This window comes from Actinia tenebrosa, unplaced genomic scaffold (assembly GCF_029948245.1).
Source record: "Actinia tenebrosa isolate PJP-AT-01 unplaced genomic scaffold, QUT_ActTen_1.0 PGA_scaffold0__85_contigs__length_37466705, whole genome shotgun sequence".
Classification (NCBI taxonomy): Eukaryota; Metazoa; Cnidaria; class Anthozoa; order Actiniaria; family Actiniidae; genus Actinia; species Actinia tenebrosa.
In genome coordinates, this window is record NW_028292569.1 from 12,484,400 (window position 1) to 12,510,336 (window position 25,937).

The following is a 25,937-nucleotide window of genomic DNA, read 5'->3' on the forward strand; positions in this document are numbered from 1 at the left end:
AATTATGCAAAAATCAGCTGAAAATGATTAGCTCTGTTATCTTGTTCTATATTATATAAACAGCGTTCATTCTGTAATAATGCTTTTTGGGCTTCCTTTATAACCATGATGCTTTGCGAGGAAGGGGGTGAGAGTTTTTTTTGGCCGTGAGAGTGTTTAGTGGTGAGCGTGGTTTCGTGACATTAAAAAGCGTTGAGATTCTTCCAATTCGTCTTGTTACAAATTGGCGACCCTGCCAGGACACGAAAGATTCCTTATTACACGTCTTGGTGAAATCTCAAGAGAACTGGAAACCGAAAACAAAGGAAATTATCGAAATTTGTTCTACGCTACTCAACACGTGCTTTTGACAAACATGGCTGAAAACACCGAAAACTCCACCGAAAATGATCAAGTGGGAGATCAGAGAGTTAAATTATTACCATGGGCGACTGTGTATGTCGAAGATCTAGAAGTTTTGCCTGAAGACGACCTTTTAAAACGCTTGGAGACCGAGAGAGAATCAATTGCTAACTTCGATGAAACCAAAACGTCCGATGAAGTTTTGCAAGCCGTCAGCAATTTCTCGGCTCTTTGTATCGCTGTAGTACATCATTCTAAAGGAAAATGTAGTTACTTTAAGACATTGTGCGATTCTTTAGGCGAAGAGATTGATGCAGCCTGTAAGGAAAACGAGGAGTTAGTTCAGACCCGCCAGTCTCTTGAAAATCAACTCGAAGAAAACACTACGAAACTTACAAGAGAGAAAGAATCGATCAGTGAAGGCTTGGAACAAGCGAAAGAAGACCTGTCCACCGCAAACAAAAAGAATTTGGAGCTTGTTGCAGAATTAAGAGAGAAAAATACGAAGATCGAAGACCTGGAGACGAAACTCGAGCAATTATCGCCATCACAACCTTCAAAGGGCCCGACAGATAAGTGTCAAAGGACAACTCCAACTCCTACATGTGTGGGGAAGGGACTTCCCTCCGATTGGTCAAAGATCTGTAAAAATTTAACGCCCTTCAACCCTGAAATACGACCAAATGCAGGCATTGAAGAGTTTATAGCCACCTTAAAAAGTAAGTTATCAGTGAGACAACCACCCTACAGTGATGATGAAAAGCTAGCTATAGTAAAGATGGTTGTTGAGGGTACTGCCAGTATGCAGATACAGAGTTATTCACCAGAGATACGAAGTGACTTTGACAAACTTTGTGGACAGTTGGAAAAAGATTTCGGCAGATTCTCCTGTCAAGAGGCTGCAATTGAGGCCCTGCGAGGTAAAGAAGGCAGGCAAAAACCAACAGAAACACCCAGTGAATTTCTTCGCAGACTAAAACGACTATCAACAAGAGCTTTTGGATTTCGAGAAAGAGATGATGTTCAGCTAGGACTTGCATTTGTGGATGGCCTCCAACCTCACATTCGTCAACAGCTTGAGGCTTTAGCCCTCAATAATCTGGATGATCTCGTTGCAAAGGCAGAGATCTTCTATCACAAGCGATCACGCCCCAAGGAGCTCCAAGTGTGCGAGGTGAAGGACAGAGCAAGCCTTAACTTGGAGGGAGGAAGTGGAAGTAGAAAGACTTGGTCAAACCCCAGAGACAGTTTCAAGAGACAGAGGAAAGGTGATTGTTTTCGCTGCGGAGAAGCAGGACACTATGCTAGAGACTGTCAGAGAAGTGATGGAAAAACATCTAATGGATCAACCACAGGGATACCAACTCCAGCCGTTCAAAATCCAAGAGTTGAATTACCTACTGCTCAAGCTCAGCAAGATGGATTTATGGATTATTTAAAGCAGATAATTGACGGATATGAGCGACAGAGAGCACCCCCTAAGCCCCAAGCACCTGTAACAAAGGAACAAGTTTCAACCTCATCTGGACAGTGAAGGGAGGAGATACATGTGGCTCCCACAGTTGTTGAAGAGAAACATCCTGAAACTAATCAGACACATGAAGTAAGTGACAAGATAAGTGACGTACAAGCAGATGAGGATAATATGTCTAATGGAACTAACCCTGACATGGAAGTACAGTCTAGTATTGATGAGTCTAGTAGTAATGACGCAGATGGTGAAAAGCCTGAAGGAACACTGAATGCTGATGAGAGTCTACCGGAGACAATTCATGCTAGAAGCCTAGATGTAGATGGGTTAAATGGAAAAGGCATGGAATCTTCACCAGAAGTGAATTTAATCGAAAATAGTGACTGTGTATCTGATGACGTTCTGGGAGTTTTGACATTTCAGCGAGAGGGAGGCTGTCCTCATTTCACTGTTACCATAGAAACAGGTACAGATGTGTTGGCACCCTTAGACTTAGGAGCAGAAGCTACTATCATAACAAGGGAACTTTTTGAGCAGTTGTTGTTAAAGAATCCATGCCTAAAGCTGATTGATGGATGTGCAAAGTTGTACAATGCAAGTAATGGAAGAGTCAAAACATATGGTAGATGTTGGCTCAATCTGAAATTTGGAACTCGGGTGATCAGGCACCCAGTCTATGTATGTGATATAAACACCCCTTTGTTGGTAGGGGCTGACATTTTGTGGAGATTATGTTGTGTCATTGATCTATTCAATGGTGTTCTTAGAAGTTGTACAAAGGATGTTGCACAGTTTGCTCAAGGATGGAAAGGAATTAATACTGTTCAAGTTGTCCCCCAAGTATGTGACATGGAAGTACTGGAGACTATAACTGTCCCTAAGTTGACTGAGGCCCAGCGCATTAAGATGAGAGTCGCTAAGAATCAAGACATCAATGGAAAGGATGGGACAATACAAGGTACGGTGTGTCTTTATGAAATGGGACTAGAGATTATAGACTGTGTTGTGTCTACTAGCAAACAATGGTTTTGGATTTATGTTAGAAACACACAACATAGAGACATTATTCTTCACCGAGGCAAGAGGATTGGCAAAGTAGTAGCTATTGACACTCCCACGTTTGACACAAGTATAATGATTATCGGAGACAAGCCCTTAGGAAAGCAAGATACTGTGCAGGTTCCCAATGATTGCGAAGATGTACCAGAATGGCTAAACGTAAGACATGACACTGGTACTTTCCATGTAAAGAGGTTGACGATTCAGGACAGACCACTGAGGAGCGAAGATATTGAAAGTTGTCTCTCGGACCAGACCGGATTAACAGTGACATTAAAAGGTCTTGATTCAACAGAGAAGATGATTAATGTTGTTACACATTCTCCAAACTATAATGGTGAAGTAGAGAAAGCTGAGGAACAGATGGAGATTGGTTTAAATTCAGCGGAAGCTAACATCGATGAGCAAATAAAAGATGCAGTGGAAAATGCGGATGCAGCAGATGAAGGTCAGAAAGAACAATTATTGAATATATTATCAGAGTTCAAAGGTACATTTACTAAAGGCAAGAATGATGTTGGAAGTACAAACCTACATGAAGTTGAAATTCCCATTAACAATGCAGGGGATCCCATATATACTAAGCAATATAAGATCCCATGGGCTGCTTATGATAGTTTAAAGAAGATAATTGCAGAACTGGAATCTAATGACATTATAAGACCTTGTAATAGTACCTACAATTCACCAGTGTGGCCTGTTCTAAAGCCAAATGGCACATGGCGAATGTGCATAGATTTCAGGAATCTTAATCGTAAAGTACCTATATCTAGATGGCCTATGGGAGATATAGACTATTCACTGTCACGGTTGAAGAGTTCAAAATACTTCACTACACTTGATGTTGCAAATGGATTTTGGACTATACCAGTAAAAGGAGATGATCAACATAAGTTAGCTTTCACCTTTGATGGTGCACAGTATACGTGGACGCGCCTACCTTTTGGCTATGTCAATAGCCCTGCTGAATGGAACATTTTCTTACATAAAGTACTTCCAGATGTTAGAGATAGACACTTGTCATTGTTTGTTGATGATGTTTTAGCTAACAGTGATGACTGGGAAGAACACTTAAGTCAACTAAGATATGTGTTTGAACAGTTTTCTAAAGCAGGTGTTAAAGTCCCTCTTCGTAAATGTCAGTTTGCAAGGTCATCAGTGGATTATCTGGGTTACCACTTATCATCAGAGGGAATGTCACCACAGGCAAAGAAGACTCAGGTAATACAGGACTTACCTGATCCCAAGAATCAGTCACAACTGCGCAGTATTTTAGGAACACTTAATTTCTATAGAAGATTCATAAAGGACTATGCTAAAATAGCTGAACCATTGACAAGACTTCTTCGAAAGAATGTAGAATGGGAGTTTGGAATCAATGAACAGACAGCAGTAAACAAACTTAAGTCGAGCCTTTGTCAAGCACCTATACTGGGTTACCCACAGTTCTTTGAGGGAGCCGAGTTCATTGTCGAGTCTACATGTTCAACTGAAGCCATGAGTGCTGTCCTGTCACAAATGCAAGGAGACAAACTCAGAGTTATTGTGTATGCAAGCAAAAGCTTGTCACCTGCAGAGAAACTGTACAGTGAGTGTGAGAAGCATTGTTTGGCAACTACGTGGGCAATCTTACACTTTAAACCATACTTGTGTGGCCACCATGCCATTGTGAAGACTTCGCATCATCCAGTAACATTTCTAGCTAACAAGAACAATCAACTGTCTACTCGTGTTGGAAAATGGGCCCTTGTCTTGCAAGGTCAGTCATTCGAAGTACAATATAAGAAAACCCTCAATATGAAACATGTTGAGGGCTTGGCAACATTGCATGATTGTAGTTCAGAACCCAATGATATAGACACATTAAGACATCATAAATGGGACTCAGAACTTTGTGCAAACATGAAATGTGTGTATGCTGATGGATGTTCATTTACGGACGAAAATCAAAAAATTAGAGCAGGTGCAGGAGTTTATTGGCCTGAGTTGTCCCAATTCAGTCAAGGATATCATCTTGGAAACCAGACATCACAGTATGCAGAACTATCAGCTGTTTTAATTGCACTAATACAAGCCATTGAATTTAATCTTGAAGAAATTGTTGTGTGTACAGACTCTGAGTATGTTGCCAAGACATTCTTAGAATATTTACCAAGATGGAGACAATGTGGAATGCTAAACAGTAAAGGAAAACAAGTGAAAAATGCTGCTATCATTTCAACAATTGAATCATTGGTCACACAATCACAGATTGATGTTTACTGGAAAAAGGTGAAAGGCCACTCGCAAGAGGTTGGACAAGATAAAGAAGGAAATGACCATGCTGACAGTCTTGCTAAGGAAGGAGCTAAAGATGGACAGAAGTGGGAATTAGATCCAGCACTCATTCCAGATAAATTCCAAAATGTGATGACTGTAACCTTTGAAGGACGTCAGAATCACAACCTGGACAACCAAAGAATCACAAGTGACAACGACACAGGTATCCCAATCAATGCTAGTACATATGATCTATATCCAGAAGAACCCAGTGAGGACCTTGTACAGGCACAGAATAAGGATCCAGACATTGGTCCTCTGAAAGAGTTAATAGAGGGTAAAGTTCAAGAACTCTCATCTGAGATTCTTAAGAACAATAGAGAACTGAGGTTGATGCATAACAGGAAAGATTCCTTCACAGTCGAAAGAGGATTATTGATGTTCATCAAAGATCAAGAGGGTTGCAAGCATAAATATGTTGTGATACCAAAATGCTACCGAGATCTTTATATGTGGCATATTCACGACCACCCCACTTCAGGTCACAGAGGAATTGATAACACTTATACTATTGCAGCTCAATCTGCGTACTGGATTAATATGTATAAGGACATTAAGGATTATGTACAACGCTGCATGACTTGCTGTAAGCATCTTCCCAAGAAGTGCATGTATAAGTCACCTTTACGTCCCAGACTTGCTAAGTCACCATGGAGTCATGTGATGATTGACTTTGTTGGACCACTTGTTAAAAGCCCCAGAGGAAATGAGTATTGTTTAGTACTTGTTGATTTGTTCTCTAAATATGTAGAAGCTCTCCCCACAAGGAATATGGAAGCAGAGACAGTTGCAAGAATGCTAGTTCATCACGTCTTCAGTAGATGGGGACTACCTACCAAGCTGTCATCAGACCAAGGTACTCATTTTACGGGTAAAATTGTACAAGAACTTTGTAAAATGCTTGAAATCAAACAGAATTTTCACATATCATGGCACCCCGAGTCTGGAGGAGCAGTTGAAAGAGCAAACAAGACCATAATGGAAGTACTAAAGAAGTATGTAGAAGGAGTTGGAAGGGATTGGGACTTGACTTTGCCATTAATACTAATGGCCTTGAGGTCAACACCTCATGGCTCTACAGGAGTGTCACCGCATGAAGTAATGACTGGTCGTCGAATGATACTACCACACCACTTAGTCTTTGCATATCCTGAAACTGCTGGTGGATATGACTCTGAGTATTCTTATGTAATTGAACTACAAGAGAATCTTAGACATACATTTGCCTTTGTGAGGGAGAACATTGAAGCAACTGCCAGAGTTAACAAGAACATTTATGACAGGAAGGCTACTAGCAAAGAATATGAAGTTGGTGATAAAGTTTACTATTTCCAGTTCCTGAACAGAAAGAAGCAAAGAAAGAAGTTTCTCACATGCTGGAACGGTCCTTACAGAATAACATACAAGGCTTCCTCGGTGGCCTACCAAATCAATGTGAATGGCAAGAGGAAGTGGGTCCACAGCAACCAACTAAGACCCTATTTTGGACCAGCACCTCTACAAAGTACAGTTCAGGATAATCTGACATCACCTGCACCTCCAACCATTCCCTCATTAACTACTGAAGACACCGAAGACAGTGGAGATGGTGATCCAGAGCAAGAGTGCACTCAAGAACCAGGGGAGGGACCCCCTGTTGCAGACAAAGTACCTGATGATGGGAAGAGGACTAAGAAGAACAGAGAGGCCCACATCAACCAAGAGAATGTTCTACCATCAAGACTACGTAGTGGGCACAGCAAAACATAAACATTTGAACATTTTAAAGAACTTTAATATGAAGTTGACACTTATCCTTGTTTACATTTTTGTTACTGTTATTGATCATGTGTTTATATGGAGGAAACACCCAGGGGAGGACCCCGTGGTTTTCCTCCAGAGGGATTGTAATAATGCTTTTTGGGCTTCCTTTATAACCATGATGCTTTGCGAGGAAGGGGGTGAGAGTTTTTTTTGGCCGTGAGAGTGTTTAGTGGTGAGCGTGGTTTCGTGACATTAAAAAGCGTTGAGATTCTTCCAATTCGTCTTGTTACAATTCTATCTAAATAAGACATGGCATCAAAACAATTTTATGAATGCACAAATCTACAGGAAGCCCATATCCGATTTAGTTATTGAAAAACACAGGAAGCCCATGGACAATTCTTATTCCCCACAGGCAGCCCATCCGATTTAGTTATTGAAAACACAGGAAGCCCATGACCAATCCTCATTTCCACGGCCAAGACCATTTGAAATACCAAAATTAATAACTGATTTTATAATAATCTTATATCTGCTTATTTTTTCTATGATTGAGGGTCGATGAGAGGTCGATGTAAGATTACCTCCTCTCCTCCTGCCATCAGGCTATCAATAGCTTAGCTATCAGGCTATCGATAGCTTAGCTATCAGGCTATCGATAGCTTAGCTTCTTGGTATCAATAGCTCAGCTATTAGGCTATCAATATCTTAGCTATCAGCTGGCTATCAATAGCTTAGCTATATCAGCAGGCTATCAATAGCTTAGCTATCAGGCTATCAATAGCTTAGCTATCAGGCTATTAATAGCTCAGCTATCCGGCTATCGATAGCTTAGCTATCAGGCTATTGATAGCTATTACCTCCTCCCCTCCTTCTCTCCTCCTCCTCCTCTCCTCTCCTCCTCCTCCTCTGGATGAAATAATAAGCTAGAACTATTAGCTATCCGGCCACATGCCACCCAGCTACATGCTATAAAATTTCATTCACTCATAGTTCTAGTTTATTATTTCATCCAGAGGAGGAGGAGGAGAGGAGGAGGAAGGGGAGGAGGAGAAGGAGAGGAGGAGGAAGGGGAGGAGGAGAAGGAGAGGAGGAGGTGGAGAGGAGGAGGAGGAGGAGAGAAGGAGGAGGAGGGGAGGAGGTAATAGCTATTGATAGCCTGATAGCTAAGCTATCGATAGCCCGATAGCTAAGCTATTGATAGCCTGACAGCTAAGCTATCGATAGCCTGATAGCTAAGCTATCGATAGCCAGATGGCAGGAGGAGAGGAGGTAATCTTACATCGACCTCTCATCGACCTCTCATCGACCTTGCATCGACCTCTCATCGACCCTCAATCATAGAAAAAATAAGCAGATATAAGATTATTATAAAATCAGTTATTAATTTTGGTATTTCAAATGGTCTTTGCCGTGGAAATGAGGATTGGTCATGGGCTTCCTGTGTTTTCAATAACTAAATCGGATGGGCTGCCTGTGGAAATAAGAATTGTAATTGGGCTTCCTTTGTTTTTCAATAACTAAATGGGATGGGCTGCCTGTGGGGAATAAGAATTGTCCATGGGCTTCCTGTGTTTTTCAATAACTAAATCGGATATGGGCTTCCTGTAGATTTGTGCATTCATAAAATTGGTTTGATGCCGTGTCTTATTTATCACGTGACAAAAATGATTGAAGGAAAAGAGATATGACAGCATTAATAAGCTTGAATGCCAGGGAATTTTAGAATCATTGTACTACGGTCCAGTATGAAATAGAATGAACGCTGTTTATATAATATAGAACAAGATAACAGAACTAATCATTTTCAGCTGATTTTTGCATGATTAGGAAGAACTTAGTAGGTCTTATTGTTTATCGTTTATGAGTCTTAATTGCATTGTGTTGGATACAATAGTCATCAAATTTTCATTAGTCCTTTGAATTCATTGGCGGTAGCGTGATATCCTCGAGAGCTTAACTGGAATAACGTAGCCATTTAAGTTTCTCAAAAGTAAATTTTTTTAGGTCTTGCTTGCTTGCTTGGTTGCTTGAGTTTTTGAGTTAAAAATTCAAAATCCCCAAGCTGTATAAATTGGATTGGTAAACAAAAGACTTGTCCAAACTTGTCAAACAATAAACTCATGGCATCAATTGGTCGTCATGGCAACTTCACAATACCTACCCGTCTTTTCATGGTAATAAGTAAGAAAAATAATTAAATCCACCGCATATGAAACACGTAATGCGTGACGTATTAGAACATAATTAAATCCACCGCAAATATACTCGAATCCACCACAAAATTAGTAAATCCACCGCAAAAATCCGGCCTGTGCCATGCGACCTATACTACTCACCACCCCCTCTCACCAATTTTAGAGTGTCGTAACACTGATTGTGAGAATGTGAATTTGACAGAATCAACAAAATCAATTATTGTTTTTTTATTTCCTATTTACAAGAACTAAATAATTTTTGCTAGTCTGAATCTTTATGCTAACCAACTGAGCTATTTCTAATATCACAGTGTATTTGGTGGCTATCATTGCTTTTCTAAGTTCAAAAAATATATACAATAAAAGTCTTTTGTGTGGGTGTGATGTCAAAATAAAATAGGGCAATAGATTGTTGAGATAAAAAAGATGAATTTGGAAAAAGTTGAATGATACTGCTGACAAAGAAGAGTCGTTTGCTTGGGAACAAAAACAGGTGTGATGAATGTTTTTCCTTCCTAGGTTAACTCTATTCTTTGGAATATTTGTCCGTTTACAGCTGCTTGTCATGTATGTCACATACCCCCTCCCTAGGTGATGGGGAGTAGTAGTTCTACTTAGGTTTCCAGTATAAAAAATAGAAAGTTTGGCAAGCCAAGCAGAGAAAATTACTAATATTTAAAACACTTATCTTCTGTCAGATTTCTATTTTAAAGGTGTTTGTTTAAATATCTGACAACTTAACTAGAAACTAAAAATCACAAGCATGAAGAATACATTCATCATAATAAAATTGTAGTTTGCAATTGACTACATGTAAAGCCACATCCTGTGAGCCATTTTCACAAAAATTATACAGCTTTTCATATACAGTTTTGAAATAAAATTATTGTTATTTGTCTATTTCCACTTTTAACAGGGGTAAAATTAAATTACTTGAAATCTAAAGCTAAGACATCAAGTGGAGGAATGTTAGCCACTTCATGGAATACCTTGTGAGAGTACTTATTTCTGACTGTCATTAGATTTTTCTTAGGTGGTTCAGAGTTCATGCTATTCAACTGTATCACACATTCCTTTAGTTCCTCTAACTTGTAGCCAGTGTAATGTTCCAGAGTTGGAATCCATGTTCCACATTGCTTCATGGTAAGGGCCAGATACAGGCATGCAGATGCAATAAGAGATGGTTTATATTCCAGAAACTGATAGTGTAGGAGAGAAGATTCCAGAAGGAACCGAGCAAGAGTTAATGTTTGAACATCTGCTGATGCAGCCTGTCGAATGATTAAAGAAAATTAATTGAGAAACTGTTATTTAAGAATCTTTAATTTTGTACTTTTTCTTACCCTTGCATATCTTCGTAAGAACCGGTACGGAATTGGAATATTGATGTCAAAGTCCAGGGCAGTTAAGATTTTCCTCTCCATAGCAACAAATCTTGGTTGGTCATATGCATCGTCACAAATGTACAAAAAGTCATCAAGGCAAGGGGAATGTCTCTCCTTCAAGAAAAAAAATCAAATAAATATGCAATAGACCCCTTCACAGTTCCCTGCGCCATGCCATGCCTTTGCATCGAAGCAAGACGAACGATGAGCTTATGATGATAGAGACCTTTTTTAACAACTTGAACAACTATTCACATGTCTCTATCATTGCAAGGTCACCGTTTGTCTTGCTTCGATGTAAAGGCATGGCTACCTTTCAAGATGGCGCATGGAACTGTGAAGGGACTATTGATTAAATGTAATTTTAAGAATGGCTATTTAAAGCTAATGGTGAGAGACATTACCTCAACTTTGCTGGCAACAAACAAAGATGCTGCCCCTACTAACTGTAAGTCCTCTCTCTCAACTGGACACCTCATGAGAAAGTTGTCCAAGATCTTAACTCCAACATAAAGAGTTTCATGGTATAGTTCAAAACTCTCTTGTACTTCCACCAACCAATCAACCAAGATAGCTCTCATACTTGGGGTTAGTTGTTTTTGCATTTCCATATAAGATTTCAGAGGAAATAATGTCTGGAAAACAGCAATTTTATCATTAGTTTTAGTGAATAAATCATTTACACCCATGAAAATGCTTCACAAATCGACACTTTCCTTACAGGGCACAGATATGTCAAAGTATTACCTCTCTTCCTTTCATGTTTTGAAAAACCTCAAATGCATATTCGGCAACCATAAATTGATCCGATGTATCAGCATCAATATCTTCTATTTCACTTTTTTGAACGATTCTCTTAGCTCCTGAAGATGGAGAACTTTTTATGTCTGAATAACTAAAAATAAATAAAATTTTATTTACGATGCTTCAAGGCATTTGGCAGACTACATGCAACACAACATGAAACCTATTATCAAAGTAACGCAAACATTACGATATTACTAATTAGATACCTTTTTCCTTCCTCTTCAGATTCCAATAAAGTTTCCTTGCATGTCAAAGTTTCTGTGTCTGAGTCTTTTGGTTCCTGTTCTTGACTGTATGAAGTTAAAATGATTTTTTTATTATTTTTTATTAATTATTAAATGGGCAAGGCAATGGGAAAGTCTCCATGCATCCATTCTTAGACCCTAAAGAAAGCTCCATAAAGCCTGGGTTTCACTTGCGATGAAATCAGAGTGAAACGGCCAGATTATAAAGATCAGTGAAAACCAGAAAACTAATAACCGTGAATTTCAGTCTGAAGTGAGGCAGAAGCAAAATTAGAAGGTTTTATTATGCATAAACTGCTTCTCACTGCATCACAAGTGAAAACCAGGCTGAATCAATAAGGCAACCAACAAGGACCCACCCTTCAATGGAGTTTTAACCAATTACAGTTACCACCACCTTGGTATTCATTTTTTTAAGCACCGTGCACATGAATGCAAAGGATTGAAACACAATGACCCGACTGTAACAGGGTTTTAAGGTGGGCATGGTAATGGACTGGTAGAGTCTCCTTTTAACTCGCTCGGGAGAAATTAAAAGAAAAGGAGCTCTGCCAGCAGGGTAGGTAATGATGACCCTAATTCTTAATTTATTATTCCTATTTTCCCTCCATTCTCATCATAAAATCTAATTTTTTCTCACCTTGACTCAGACTCACTAGACTCTTGAGAGCTTGATATTTCACTGGATGACGATAGAAGTTCTAAATCAGGCAGTGCCTGATCAATGCTTCTGGAATCCTTGCTTTCTTGAACAAGACTAGACAAAGCGTCTTCTACGGTGTTCGTCTTCAAAATGTCCGCGGCAGATGCACTTTGAGTAGGCTTTGCCTTTTTGCTTTTGCCAGTTTGATTGAGTCTGACAGCCTGAAAATAAAGAATACAATTTCTTAAGGTAAAAATATCATTTTATGAATGACAAAAGAAGCATGGAATATCTCACGTTGGTAATGTCGCCAAAGGCCGATCGTTTTCTCGAAGGACCGCCATGAGGGGAGAGTTCAGCCGCAGTTCTTTTGACTTGTTCCGAGGTTTTCAAACCCTTGCCTTTGACGCCAAGATTTTCACTCAAACCTGTGCTTTTTCTACCCTAAAATACGAACAAGAAAGTAATTAAAATACCAGAAATGTTGAAGCTATTTGGTCTACAATGAAAGAGAATAGCACCAAAAATACCTTTTTCTTTTGCTGTGGTAACGAAATCCCAAGGTTGGCATTTCTTACTTTAACCATGTTGAAGAATGGCTAAACTATGAAATTATAACTAAAAATATTTTTCTAAAAATTTGAAGCTTTCTGCAAATCAAATAAACTACACGTCGTCAGTGGTTCGTCTTGCTGTGTTTGATCCGTGTGTCTCTTGTTGATCAGATACGATTTTACCGGGGTTGAGATCCCTACACACTGATTGGATAATAAAATTCGATTTGACCAATCAGAATGGATCAAATATCTACACGACCCGTTGTCATGGATCTGAGTCTCGTTTGCACGTGCAGTTTTAAAGAAGACCACTGGCCAGCAATAACAAGGGCGCATTGTTCCTTTTCCTCGCTCGAGAGCAACCTTTTAGGCAATCTGTTTTCCTTCATCTTATTACAATTATTTTAAGTTTTTTTTGGGTATCAAAAGTATGGATTACAAGCCTTTTATCTATGGAGGCCTTGCCTCAATGACTGCGGAGTTAGGTATGTTGCTGAAAGCGTGATGTTGAATTTGAAAGCTGTGACGTGGAAGACTGTTTTCATTCGTTGATCTCATACACGTAGTTTTGATTGAATTTCAAGCCAAGCCCTTCAAAATAGCAATATACATATTGGATCTTTTTAAATTATGACTAATCTTTTAACTTGTGGTCATTTGCTATTATTATATTAAACCTCCTCTCCCTTGTTAGTAAACAATAATACTGCTCCTCCCCCATCAAATGATATTTTCAATTAATTAAATATTTATTTTTTTTATAAATAATTATTTATTAATATATTCCAGGTACATTTCCCATTGACACAACCAAGACTAGACTTCAGTTACAAGGACAAGTCATTGATACTAAGCAAACGAGCATTCGATATCGTGGGATGCTACATGCTTTCTTAAGAATCACTAAAGATGAAGGCTTTCGAGCTCTCTTTAATGGGTATGTCTCCCGGTGGGGTACTCCCCTATATTTGCTATACGGGTATGTGCCACCCTATAGGGTAAGGTTTTTCGGCTTTTGGGTCTGGGGTAGGGTATCATTTTTTGACATTTTGTCTGGGATAGGGTATCATTTTAGTCTGGGATAGGGTTAACGATTTGGTCGTTTTTGTCTGGTGAATAAGCTACGCTTTCTGCCGACACAAAAACAATAAAAATGTTAGTAAACATTGATTGCAATCGATTGTAAAACCATATTTTCCTTCTTTTAGTCTGGGATAGGGTGTACAATTCTTAGTTTTAGTCTGGGGTAGGGTATGTAAAATCAAAATTTTAGGTCTGGGATAGGGTCAGGGTTTTGAGGTCCTGGCGGCACACTCCTACCCAAGCTGGGGTGGTAGTACCCCCCGGGGTATGTCTACAGAAAAGGGATGTGCTACTCCAAATGGGAGAGAATGGATGTTGATCACATGGCACATTTATCCCCATGAGAATAAAAGCTTTTGTTTAAACCTGTGTAACCTTAACTTAAATCCTGAAGTACTTGAATGTGAGGCTATATGGGCAAAAAATTATTGTTCCAGTTAACATGGCTGTTGTGTGAGTAAGGTCCATTAGAAATTATTATATATGATGCATGTGACATTAAATCAGCTTGATCTGGGGGACAAAACAAAAGAATTCCAATCTCCTGAGAATTGCAGCCTATTGTTTTGTCTAATCATTTTTCTCTTTTCTCCCAATACGACAGTGTTGCCCCAGCACTACTTCGTCAGGCCACATATGGATCCCTCAAACTTGGAATATATCATTCTGTTAAAAGAAAATTGGTCAAAGACTCAAAAGGTATAATCAGGTATATACATGAGATAAAACATGCATGCTACTTCATTAAAGGGTATAGTTTTCGTCATTGGTTGGAAAACAGACCCATTCATCAGCTTGGGCATAATGTTTTCCCATTTCAGACCAGATGTAATATTATTCCCTTGAGTATCATTTTTTTTGAGTTGTGCATGAAAAGACCAAGGATACAGCTCAAACAAAGAATATTCTTAAGAAAATGACACATGGCCTGAAATTGGAAAACACTAAATGAAAGCTTAGATCTATAGAGCAGGTGCATGTTACGTCATTGCCACCATCTTGGTTGATGATAACAAAGCATTCCTCCTTAGCTTCTCTCGTTAGAGCAACCAAAATGGCAGCTGTTCCATTGTTATTCATATCTCAAGGGATTTAGAGTCACATGGTTGCACACACTCTATTTGTTGCATTCATTATTCTACATCTTGTTTAGTATGTTAATGTGTATGACATGAGTAATTTACTCACCATTGATTAATAATGTTTATTTCCAGATGAGACACTATATTATAACATTGCAGCTGGCATTATTGCTGGTGCTATATCATCAGCAATATGCAACCCTACAGATGTTCTGAAGGTACTAGCTAAACAAGTTAACAAAAAAGATCTATTTTTTAAAATTTGATCATTAATAATTAATAAGTACTATTTTCTTAGATTCGGATGCAAGCAGAATACAAAAGTGGAGTTCAATTGAACATGACAAAATCATTCCGTAAAATGTTTTCAGACGAAGGATTAAGAGGTTTATATAGGGTAAGCACTTTGTGATCTTTTGATGATATTTTGTTATATATTGATGCTTTATTTGTGAGTTTGGATCATGTTTTTTAGGGTGTTGGTCCCACTTCTCAACGAGCAGCAGTCATTGCCGGAGTAGAACTACCTGTTTACGACTCAGCCAAAAGGTTTATCTTGGATAAAAAACTGATGGGAGATCATCCAGGAACACACTTTGTGTAGGTGAACTCGTAAAAGCTATTGCAACTCAGACAGTCTGTGATCCCTTTATTTATTTATAGTGCTGTGGCGTAGCAATAGAATAACATTTATATTGTTTATCTCAAATTGTATGTCTTATAGAGCTAGTGCCATTGCTGGTCTGGCTGGAGCTATAGCTTCAAATCCAATTGATGTTGCCAAGGTAAAACAAAATATATTTTTATGATTTGTAGCATTTTTTAAAAATAGGATGGAATCATATTATAATAACTCCACATGCGAACCCAGTTCTTTTCTTTGTTTCTACTTTCTTGAATAGACCTCTTTACCTTGGGTGTAGTGTTTTCCCATTTCAGACCATGTGTCATTCTCTTCGGAAAGCGATTCTTTGTTTGATTTGTATGGACATTTATGTTTCTTCTCATGTACAACCATTATACGAAAAAGCACAGTGATACTCTAGAGAATGTTGCTGGGTGTTAGATGGAAAAAACAAAAACAAACAAACATGACATGTGGTCTGAAATGAGAAAACATTACGCCGAAGGTAAAGGAGTTCATTACACTTCCTTGAAGTTCACCCACCTCCACTTTATCTCTTCCAACTCATCTCTTTTTGATTCTCCATTACCTTAATTACTCATGGTAAATTTTGAATCGATTTTAAAACAGACAAGAATGATGAACCAGAGGAACCTAAAAGTGAAATCTAATGATTCGCAAATATTGTACAGAAGTGCAGCTCACTGTATAACAATGGTAAGACACAATAAAACGGGCCAGAAGGTTACCAATGATTGAAGAAATATTAAGTGTCTATCTGTGTTCAGTGTTAAAAGATGTATGTCTCTAACTTCGTGATATTTTTTTCAGACAATGAGAACAGAAGGATTCTTTGCTCTATACCGTGGTTTCATTCCCAACTTTGCTAGACTTTGTCCATGGAATATATTTGTATCCTTTTCAGTAATACCAAAGTTCATTTTTTTCATTATAGTTTTGCATCTGGTTACATTTTGCATAATTTTGTGTAGCTTTAGAAAATATCCATACTTCAGATGGATTAAATTCAGATCCCTCCCACCATAACAATACTTCAATTCCCTTGATTTTGGTAGGACTACTAAAGATATTTAGGCCAAGTGAAATCACTCTAATAAGAAAATCTTCTTTGCCAACTCTTTAACACAACAAACAACAAAAACTATTTATTATTTGAGCCCCAGCTCAGACCCAGATCATATGTGAATTGAGTTTGTTTGATGATTTTTTCTCTCCCTTGCCATGAGGGTTTTCTTTGGGTTCTCCGGTTTCCTCCCTCCGTAAAAATCAACATGTGAGTTGAGAGTTTAATGGTAGAGCGTTTGGAGGGAACCTCATGGAAAAGCCCTGTATGGAGAGTTATGGTTGTAATATAACATTGAGGTTGTTTTACTAGTCGTCGTTAGTACTCCTTGACTGACTTCAGTTCTTTATGGCATATGAACAATACAAGAACATTGGTCGTGCAATTCTTCCATAATCATATTGGAAATGCATTATAAAATTTTACAATCTTTATTTTTGTTAGAAAGGCTTGGTTTACAAAATTCAATAACTTAGTTACTACAAGGAATAATACTATAACGACAATAGGGGTTCTATTCCAGAAAAAGACAAATACACATACGAAATATTTGATATTTTCTATAAATATGAAAAAATAAATAAAGTTATTTAATCTAAAATAATTTCAAAATCAAATATAAATAATTTCCTCAAAAAAGTAATTTAAGAATGTCACACATAATAAGTAATTATTTCATGCACATGCTTCCTTCCTCTCTTCCTTAGGAGTGATTTCCCTGATTTCTCCCTAAATAGGGTGGGATTTTCACATTGGCTCCCAGGAAGAGAGGAGATAGCAAACATCTGTAACACAGGTTACCCAATCGAATTACAATTCCAGCCAGCTACTCTGCATAATATTGGTAAAATATAGATATTCCTACACAAGCTACTTAGAATTCAGGCGGTCTGTAGAAATGATCATCTTAATGATATTAATATTGAAACTCATTATAATATATCTTATTGAATTGAGGTTGTCTTCCAGACACACTATTCACATATAAAAGACTTTTTTACTTTCTCAAAATTCCCCACATTCTTTTCAATAATAACCTGTGATTGGGTTTGCTTGTGATATTTATGAATAAAAAATAAGTAAACCTTTATCTTTCTTTTTTGTGGGAATCATGTTTATTGTTAATTCATAAATGAAATTTAAATTTATTTATATCGATATTGTGTCGATGATAATATTTTTAAGGTAATTTTTCAAAATACTAATATTTTTTCATATATATATTTTTTTTGTTTTCTGACCATAATTTATTTTTTGTTTCAAAAACTGCAGCAAATCATTCCATAGTAATAGAAAGAGAAAAAAGTTGTATTGAAATAGCATTATAATTTGTTAAATATTTGAATGCTTCAAATTTGTTCATTCATAGTTTGTGTTTCTCGTGATGTCTTTCTCATTGCATTGAGTTGCAAATCGTTTTCATAATTTTTAGTCCTATTTCCGAAAAAAACAACATATTTCATTTATTCATGTTTCTTTTGGTCATCAATTTGAAGAGTACTGACAAGATGATTAAAATGCTTGTTGAAGCCTGCTGTGATTTCTCTGGGATTTGAAATGATATTCTTATCAGAAAGCACACCAATCCTTATCTTCCCACCATAGCTAAATATTGAAAGACCTATACCAATGTTAGCTCTCATGGGTGGAAAAAACAGCCCTTCGTAGACTTGCTGTCCTCCGATGCTCAATAGCTCAAGTGGTCCTGGAATATTTGACAACACGCAAGACATCTTGCAAGAAAAGAAATCAATCAGAGGACATGAGAACCACTGAGGAAGTGCCATTAACATTGTAACAGTTGTAGAAGTGATGAGAGGCTCTGCTGATGTCTTGATAACATCCATTCGTTTCTTTGCCTCATAGAGTCTTTCTAGACATCCATTTACCTTGATGGGTAGTTTCATGAATACAAGTGCAAATTTATTTCCTGCTTTGAGTGACTGCTCGGTAGCACGTATATCTACAGGGACAGATGCACACATATCCTCTACAGTGGAACCTCTTGTTTCAAGATAATCATGAAGTGCACCTGCTATACATGAAACCATGACATCATTTACTGTTGTACCAGTTGCATTTTTGACCTCCTTGACCAATGCCAGACTGACGTCCTGTGACCAGGATGCAGTTTTTAGGCCAGAAAGCTCTTGACCATGCACAGCTGAGACATCAGCACTGGTGAAAAATTTCTTAACTACTAAAGATGGACCCATGAGCATTGCTTTACACCACATGTACATGCGTTGCTTAGTTGAAAACTTGCGTGGCTCTCTTCCGACTGGTGGGCTATCATACATATATTTCACAAAGACACGAGTCAAGCCTACACCGTCACCAATACTGTGATGAATGCGCAACAGAAAGCAATAAGAGGGTTTCTCATATTTAGTTGGGATGATGTGAAACTTCCATGGACTGAGATTCCTCCTGAAGGGTAATGGTCCTAATTCCGCTATCACATCTTCTAGTTCATCCTTGTTCTTGGGCAAGTCCCCTTCCCATACAGCAAAATGGTCATTAATGTCGAAATTCTCTTCTTCCTGCCACACAAACTGGCCACAACATTCCTTCACCGCCTGAGTCAACCTAGAACAAACTCGTTCACCATTATCGTCCACTTTAAAGACCAGACGTTCACAGACAAGTTTCTTTAATTTCTCAACATCTGGTTGGCCTTCTAGGATCATGAGTGCGTGGATGATGTGGCGATTCGTAGCGCTATCCTGCTGCCACACGGCATCGTCGTCTTCTAAAGGAATACAATTGTATTTGTACCGTATGTAAGTCAAAAGAACCCATCTTCCAAACTTGAGTACATATAATACCAGAAGGACAATAGGAATGACTAAAATTGCAAGAACTAACGAAACTAAGCAGTCAAGACAGTACAAGAAAAAACCAAACATTGGCTCAGGGGAAGATATTGAGTGTAGTGGCTTCCTTCTCATGGGCTTTTCTTCATTCATTGTTTCGGAATATGCGTGGGATTTTATATCAATATCTCGGGAATCCTCAATGACGTCCTTCAAATCTGACAACGGGAACTGCGGTTGGCACGAATCCATTTTGCATCTATAAAAAATCTCCTAAAAACCAGCCATGCTTTGCAATAATGATACCTTATCGTATTCTCTCAATATCAAGCAACAATCCGTCTGCATCAATTTTTTTTCGTGAGTTCATCAGGAGTTGTTATTGTCGGTGATGTAAGACATCCTCCATCTTGGACCCGCTAAAATTGTGCGCCCTGATTGGTTCATTCATTCTCGCATGATTCCAGCAGGTACTAGGTACGTTAACGAAATAAGCGCAACTAAATGGCAAAAAAATAAAAATAACTTTAGATACTCCTTAATTTAGTTTCTTAATTCCTTTAGTCAAATCATAACGTTTAGAAAAGTTTTCACCAAAATTAGTGCTTCAATCTGTGGTCAATTTTCTTACACACCATTATAAATTTGGTCGTTTTTAAAATATTTTATAGGGATTTATAACTTAAGGGCCAAGGCTTTTCGAATTATTAAATTTGCATTTAACTAGACCATTTTTTCTCCATGTCACATTCACTGTGCGCACCACAGGTAGCCCAGATTCTTATGCATGTGTTGAATGGTTTTTTAACATTTCAAGAACATCAGAGCTGAAAAACGCGAATGAAAAAATGTCTTTTAGTTTTCTTCGTTTTAGATAACAATTTATAAGTAGCGCTTCATCAAAACACTGGCTGATCAAAGTAAGCAATTCTGGAGCAAGAAAAATTCAGAATCAGAACACGATAATTTGCGCTTTCTTCTTTTTACCTCCTATTTTCTACCTCTTTTTTTTATTTATTTATTTTTATTCTCATGTTTGAGATAGCTTAGTTGCGCAACTTAAGGTTTATTATTTAATTGTGTCCTCACAATTTAGTATTTATAACCTATGTAACTGTTTCGAAAGCTTTGTCTAATGTTAGTCTAGTAGGTTTTAGGTGGCACAGGGAGGTGCGGCAGATACCCGATAAAACCACAGGAAGCCCACATCCCACAAGTCATGTGACCAAATGGGCATGATGAAGCAGATGTCATGTACCGGAACCTTGGTTAAAGTAGAAACGAAAAGAAAAACATTGATAGAAAACGCTGATTGAGTTTCAGCGAGGAAGACACTGAGGTTTGGAAGAGTCCTTGACGTCATTTGTAGGACATTATAGTACGCAATATATACGCGGGAAATTTTAGGGCATTGGGATTGAAGATCTGCACCTGCTTGCGTGCAAATTAATGAGTGAAAAGCAAGGATTTACGTTCACCTAAATTTATTGTTTTTATGCACAAAAAACCATTGGACGACCTGAAAATCTTCCGATCATCGACGTTTAAAGTAATTTGGCCTTCGTATAAAGCTAGAAGTAGAGACTGACGCTGAAATTCTCAGCAGAAATGTCTGATAGGGTCGTTGAAAATAGTTCTGCAGAAGACGTGAAAGTAGAAAGGGTTCTTGTCACAGGGGCAAGTGGTTATATTGCTTGTCATGTCGTCAAACAATTACTCGAAAGTGGCTCGTTTATTGTTCGGGGCACTGTTAGAAATCTGAACAACGAAAAGAAGGTTAAGCCTCTGAAAAATCTGTGTCCAGGTTCAAAATATCCACTGGAACTAGCCGAGGCTGAACTACTGGATGAACACTGCTGGGAAAGGTGCGCATGTTTTGTTTTGCTTTGGGGACTTTATTATATTTGCTGGGTATCTTACCATGTAAATTGTGCTTGTTCTACAACTCTCTTTTAATGCTTTGAACATGTCGCTATAAGCTATTATTTTTTTCACATCGCAGGGAATTTCGGAAACAATGTTCTTACTAAAGGCGTACATTGTTATCCTGTTAAAAATTTATGTCTTGCGATCGAGGGAAGGGCAAACTCGTACATCTAGATATTGATCAAACCCAAAATTACATGTCTCTTTTTTTAAATCAATCTTTCCACGTTTCTCTTTCAATTTCTATTGTTTTTTTGAAATTTATATTTTGCAATCACTGACTGGTCAGAGATATATTGCACTCAGCTGACATTCAGCTTAATTCATGTGTAATCGAAATTATTTTTGACCTTTTTTAAATTTATTTATTTTTGAAGCCAACTTAATTATTGATAAAATATTCATTGCGTGTAAAACTACTACAAAAAATCGGTATATTATTGCTTGCAGCCAAATAATTTTTTAAAAACAGTTGATTTTTTGCGAGGGTATAGTTTTATAAGACCCTTAGGAGGGGGACATTGGGGGTCTTAAACACCACAAACCCCCGGTGTGTAGGGTACTTTTACACCCCTCCTCCCCATACAAGCTGAAGGTCCTCTCACTCATTCATTATTGGACTTTTTTTTTGCTTCTGCAAATCCTTGGAGTTTTATAGCATTTTTAAAAGCAATATTATTGGTGTTAGTAGTTCAGGCATATTTCCAATTTGATTTCTCGTGCACCCACCTAACAAAACCTCTGGTTATGGTCCTGATCATTGTCATCAGTACAACATTTCATCATCACTATATGATCATATTTTATTTCATAATGATAGTCATCATTATTGGTTATTATTATTATTTAATATCTAAGGGCTATGGTTGACTGTAAATATGTTATTCATATGGCATCTCCTTTTCCGGCTTCCAATCCTCGTGACGAGAGTGAATTAATTGAGCCAGCTGTGGAGGGAACCATTAATGTCTTACAAGCTTGTTCCAAGGCAAATATCAAAAGAGTTGTTCTCACAAGTTCCATAGTTGCTATAACTTGTGAGTATTCAAGTTGTATTGTATAGTTGTATACTTAAGTCTAGCAACAATGTGTGCTTATAGTGTTCCAATTTATTTGCCCAGAAGCATATCCCAGGAAAAACCCTTAAATCAAGGAAAAGACCAAAAACTCTACTATTATCTCATGCATAGACCAGGAATCAAAGCTGAGGTGAAATGTGTATGCACTACTGCACCACCCTTGATTCCAAATAGACCTTTTTAGTTTCGTTGTTCGTAAGTTGTGTACATTTCAGATCATGTGGTGCCACTCTTGGGAGTTGATTCTTTCATGTATAAATATTTTAACATGTTCGTCATGCTAAAAGAACAATTCTCAAGGGAATGTCATGCGATCTGAAATGGGCAATTTGCATACCAAGCTAAAATGGTCTATTATACTTATGTTAATATATACTGTAGATGTATATAAATTAGAAGTTTACAAATGATCTAACATGTTATGTTTGTTGATATATCAATATCATTCTACATATACCAGCTGGTAACCTGGATAGTAAAAGAGAACTGACTGAGGAAGACTGGTCAGTAGAAAACCAATGTGGCCCTTACGAAAAGAGCAAACTTATGGCTGAGAAAGCAGCATGGGATTTTGTCAAAAATCTTCCAGGTTTGTTACTAGGGAAAACTTCTAATCCTTCAATTTTGCTTTTACTTATTTTTAAAGGTTTGTACCCTTAATCAAATTATTTTTAAATTAACCATTATGTATTTTCTTTTTTTTTTTTTTTAGCTGATAAGAAATTTGAACTAGTGGTAATAAATCCTGGTCTGGTGTATGGGCCAGTTCTTCATGGTTCCAACTGTACAAGTATGGAGGTAAGTAATAATCACTTTGAGTTGCACATAAGTTATCCCCTTACTATGCCTTGCCCCACTATCAGTCCAAGAAAGGAGAGGGAGTCTTAACCTGACAGTATGCATGGCTTTATTAGATTCCCACAAGACTATTGGAGAGACAGATACCAATGTTGCCAAGACTTCATTTTGGTGTTGTTGACGTTAGAGATCTTGCCAAGGCCCACATTACTGCTTTGACTTCAGTAAAAGGACCAGGTAGTAAAAACAATATTCATTTTATTTAGTTTCATCCCATAAATCCACTTCCCATTCATTTGGTTCATCATAAGATAGTGTAACCCAACATTTCATGATCTTTTATTTTGTAAATAGTTTCATTCAGGATATCATTTTTCATTCATTGATTTGTCACAGTGCAAACTACCCATTCACTGATATCCCATTCATTCAGTTGCATCCCACCTTTCTATTACTTGTATTCCATTTCCTATTTTCACATTCTTGGATTTCCCATTATTAAAGGTAACAGGTATATTGCTGTTAATAAGGGCATCTGGTTGAAGGATACTGCCAAAATTTTGAATGATGAGTTCAGACCACAAGGTAAGTGAACATGATCATATCTCAACAGGACTTAAATCTTTAAAATGGCTCAATAGAAAAAAACTTTTTTTCAATGATAATATTAACCACAGCTAGTATTATACAAATGGAATATTACCAGGTTCTGGATGGGAAGAAAAATATATGATAATGGTATGCAGATAACAATCACAATGCTAATTTAACAATTTGAGATGTTAAAATCTGCCAACCATGAGCACATTAGTTTTTCCAAGTCACTTTGTTTCATCAGCTAATAATTGATCTCTAGTAATAATTATTACTCACAATAGCTTAATATAAGCCACAGCAACTAGTGCAGCCTGTATTATGGACAGGATTTCTCAAGATGCATGTTATTTTTTAACCAGGATATAGAGTTCCAACAGCAGTTTGTCCATCTTTTGGGATGTATGTCTATTCATTGTTTGATAGTGGCATTAGAATGATTTTACCAGCTCTTGGTAAAGAAATGTCCTTGAGCAACAAAAAGGTAAATTTTAAATGGTTTGCTCTTGTTTCATTGTGTGGTCTGGGTTAAGTTTGAGCCCCACCTCAGACTAGATCATATGTAAGTTGAGTTTGTTTGATGTGTTTTTCTATCCCATTCCATGAGGGTTTTCTCCAGAATTTCTGGTTTCCTCCTTATGTAAAAATCAACATGTAAGATGAGTGTTTTTTTTTTATAATTCATATAGAATGTAGTGGTAGTACAACATAATTATGATTTTTTAAACATAAGTCCAGGAATTGAACCAAAGACTCCAAACTAAGATAAGAGGTGAGAGTGTACTACTGATACAACCGGCCCTTGATTCCTTGATTGATAGTAGGGGCTGTAACAATATTATAATTTTTCAGATCAAAGAAGACCTTGGATTTGATCCCATAGATGTAGAAAAAACCCTTATTGATATGGCATATTCTATGATTGAACAAGGGTTTGTTAAAAAGACTCCAAAGTACCTAGGACCTCCTGAGAATAGATCGACATCAACAGATACACAACCAAGCCAATAAGATGGATTTCTAATTATTATTAATAATGTGTACTTCCAGAAAATATCCATACCCCCACCCTGGAGGGAATTTGTAAAAGGACCCCCTACCCTCAGAAACTTCCAATTTTTTTCCATACAAACTCTGTATTTTTGTTCTTTCTTTGATCCCCCTCCCCTCCAGAATTTTCAGTTTCCTCCATGGGTGGGTATGGATATATTCTGGCACTACACAATATCATTCTTATTGACATACCTTATGGAATAGGTCAATTTCCTATATCAAAACACACATTATTATATACATTTATATGGGGCAGTGGTATTATTTAGAGGAAAACTCTAGGGAAGAAAGAGTATGAATGTATACAAAATGACATAGCATATATTAATACGATTGCAATGTGGCTATATCTACTATCCATCAATTTCTTTATTACATATATATTCAAGTTATTTATGTGGGGCATAAATAAAAGTATATGATTCTCATTATAATTTAAGAATCGATAATTGAATCAACAATTGGAAAACTCCTGTTTTTATCAAATTTGTACTTGTAATTTTCTATCCTTTATATTTAAAAAATAATTTTCTTTGACGGATGAAAAGAAATCCCTTTTTTCAGGCAACAAGTCAGAGTATAATTATCTGTGCTGAAACTCATCCATAACATTATTAATACTAAATGCATTTTGTTATCTTGTAAATAACACTACATAATACTCAAGGGAATGACATTATTTTTATCAAGACTCTGAACATCCTTTGTTGCATTTAGGCCTGTCCAAAAATGAAAACATATTTCATTTTCATAGGCAACTGTTTTGATATTTTTGTAATAATGTAAGGTTTATCAGCTACTGCTGTTGTTTCATTTTCATGTCAGATATTGTTTATCCAAGACATCTTTTGACCCAAGACTTTACCTTGGGGGTAATGTTTTCCCATTTCAGACCACATTTCATTCCCTAGAGAATTGTTTCTTCGTTACAATAGCTCTATACATACTAGTTGTCAAGCGTTTGTGCCTTCTAGCTGTGCTATTATAATTTGAATAAAAGGAACTTCAAACAACTTGAAATGTTTTTT

General features: G+C 37.3%; 4 protein-coding genes across 5 annotated transcripts; 2 read left to right on the forward strand and 2 right to left on the reverse strand.

The window, feature by feature from the left end:
* Window positions 1-9,344: 9,344 nt before the first annotated feature.
* On the reverse strand, window positions 9,345-12,914 carry LOC116286979 (G2/mitotic-specific cyclin-B3). The gene is made up of 8 exons (XM_031693580.1): window positions 12,743-12,914; window positions 12,510-12,656; window positions 12,210-12,433; window positions 11,531-11,614; window positions 11,265-11,412; window positions 10,922-11,152; window positions 10,476-10,631; window positions 9,345-10,403 (listed from the first exon to the last, which is right to left on the reverse strand). The coding sequence occupies exons 1-8, from the start codon at window positions 12,797-12,799 to the stop codon at window positions 10,062-10,064; spliced, it is 1,389 nt and encodes a 462-aa protein (XP_031549440.1). The 5' UTR covers window positions 12,800-12,914; the 3' UTR covers window positions 9,345-10,061.
* A 174-nt stretch (window positions 12,915-13,088) lies between these two features.
* Window positions 13,089-17,733, forward strand: LOC116286982 (kidney mitochondrial carrier protein 1). Its single transcript, XM_031693584.1, has 10 exons — window positions 13,089-13,254; window positions 13,559-13,706; window positions 14,457-14,551; window positions 15,067-15,152; window positions 15,233-15,331; window positions 15,410-15,534; window positions 15,659-15,719; window positions 16,190-16,276; window positions 16,391-16,471; window positions 16,986-17,733. The coding sequence occupies exons 1-10, from the start codon at window positions 13,200-13,202 to the stop codon at window positions 17,037-17,039; spliced, it is 891 nt and encodes a 296-aa protein (XP_031549444.1). The 5' UTR covers window positions 13,089-13,199; the 3' UTR covers window positions 17,040-17,733.
* Window positions 17,734-17,739: 6 nt separating this feature from the next.
* Window positions 17,740-19,877, reverse strand: LOC116286978 (uncharacterized). 2 transcript variants are annotated; one of them, XM_031693579.2, is made up of 2 exons: window positions 19,766-19,877; window positions 17,740-19,395 (listed from the first exon to the last, which is right to left on the reverse strand). In XM_031693579.2, the coding sequence occupies exon 2, from the start codon at window positions 19,331-19,333 to the stop codon at window positions 18,107-18,109; it is 1,227 nt and encodes a 408-aa protein (XP_031549439.1). In that variant the 5' UTR covers window positions 19,334-19,395; window positions 19,766-19,877; the 3' UTR covers window positions 17,740-18,106. The 2 variants fall into 2 exon arrangements, with proteins under 2 accessions (XP_031549439.1, XP_031549438.1); XM_031693578.2 differs by having other exon boundaries at window positions 17,740-19,877.
* An 811-nt stretch (window positions 19,878-20,688) lies between these two features.
* LOC116286980 (uncharacterized) lies at window positions 20,689-25,922 on the forward strand. Its single transcript, XM_031693582.2, has 8 exons — window positions 20,689-21,324; window positions 22,244-22,422; window positions 22,925-23,053; window positions 23,177-23,262; window positions 23,379-23,499; window positions 23,767-23,847; window positions 24,219-24,340; window positions 24,709-25,922. The coding sequence occupies exons 1-8, from the start codon at window positions 21,068-21,070 to the stop codon at window positions 24,865-24,867; spliced, it is 1,134 nt and encodes a 377-aa protein (XP_031549442.1). The 5' UTR covers window positions 20,689-21,067; the 3' UTR covers window positions 24,868-25,922.
* The last annotated feature ends 15 nt before the right edge of the window (window positions 25,923-25,937 follow it).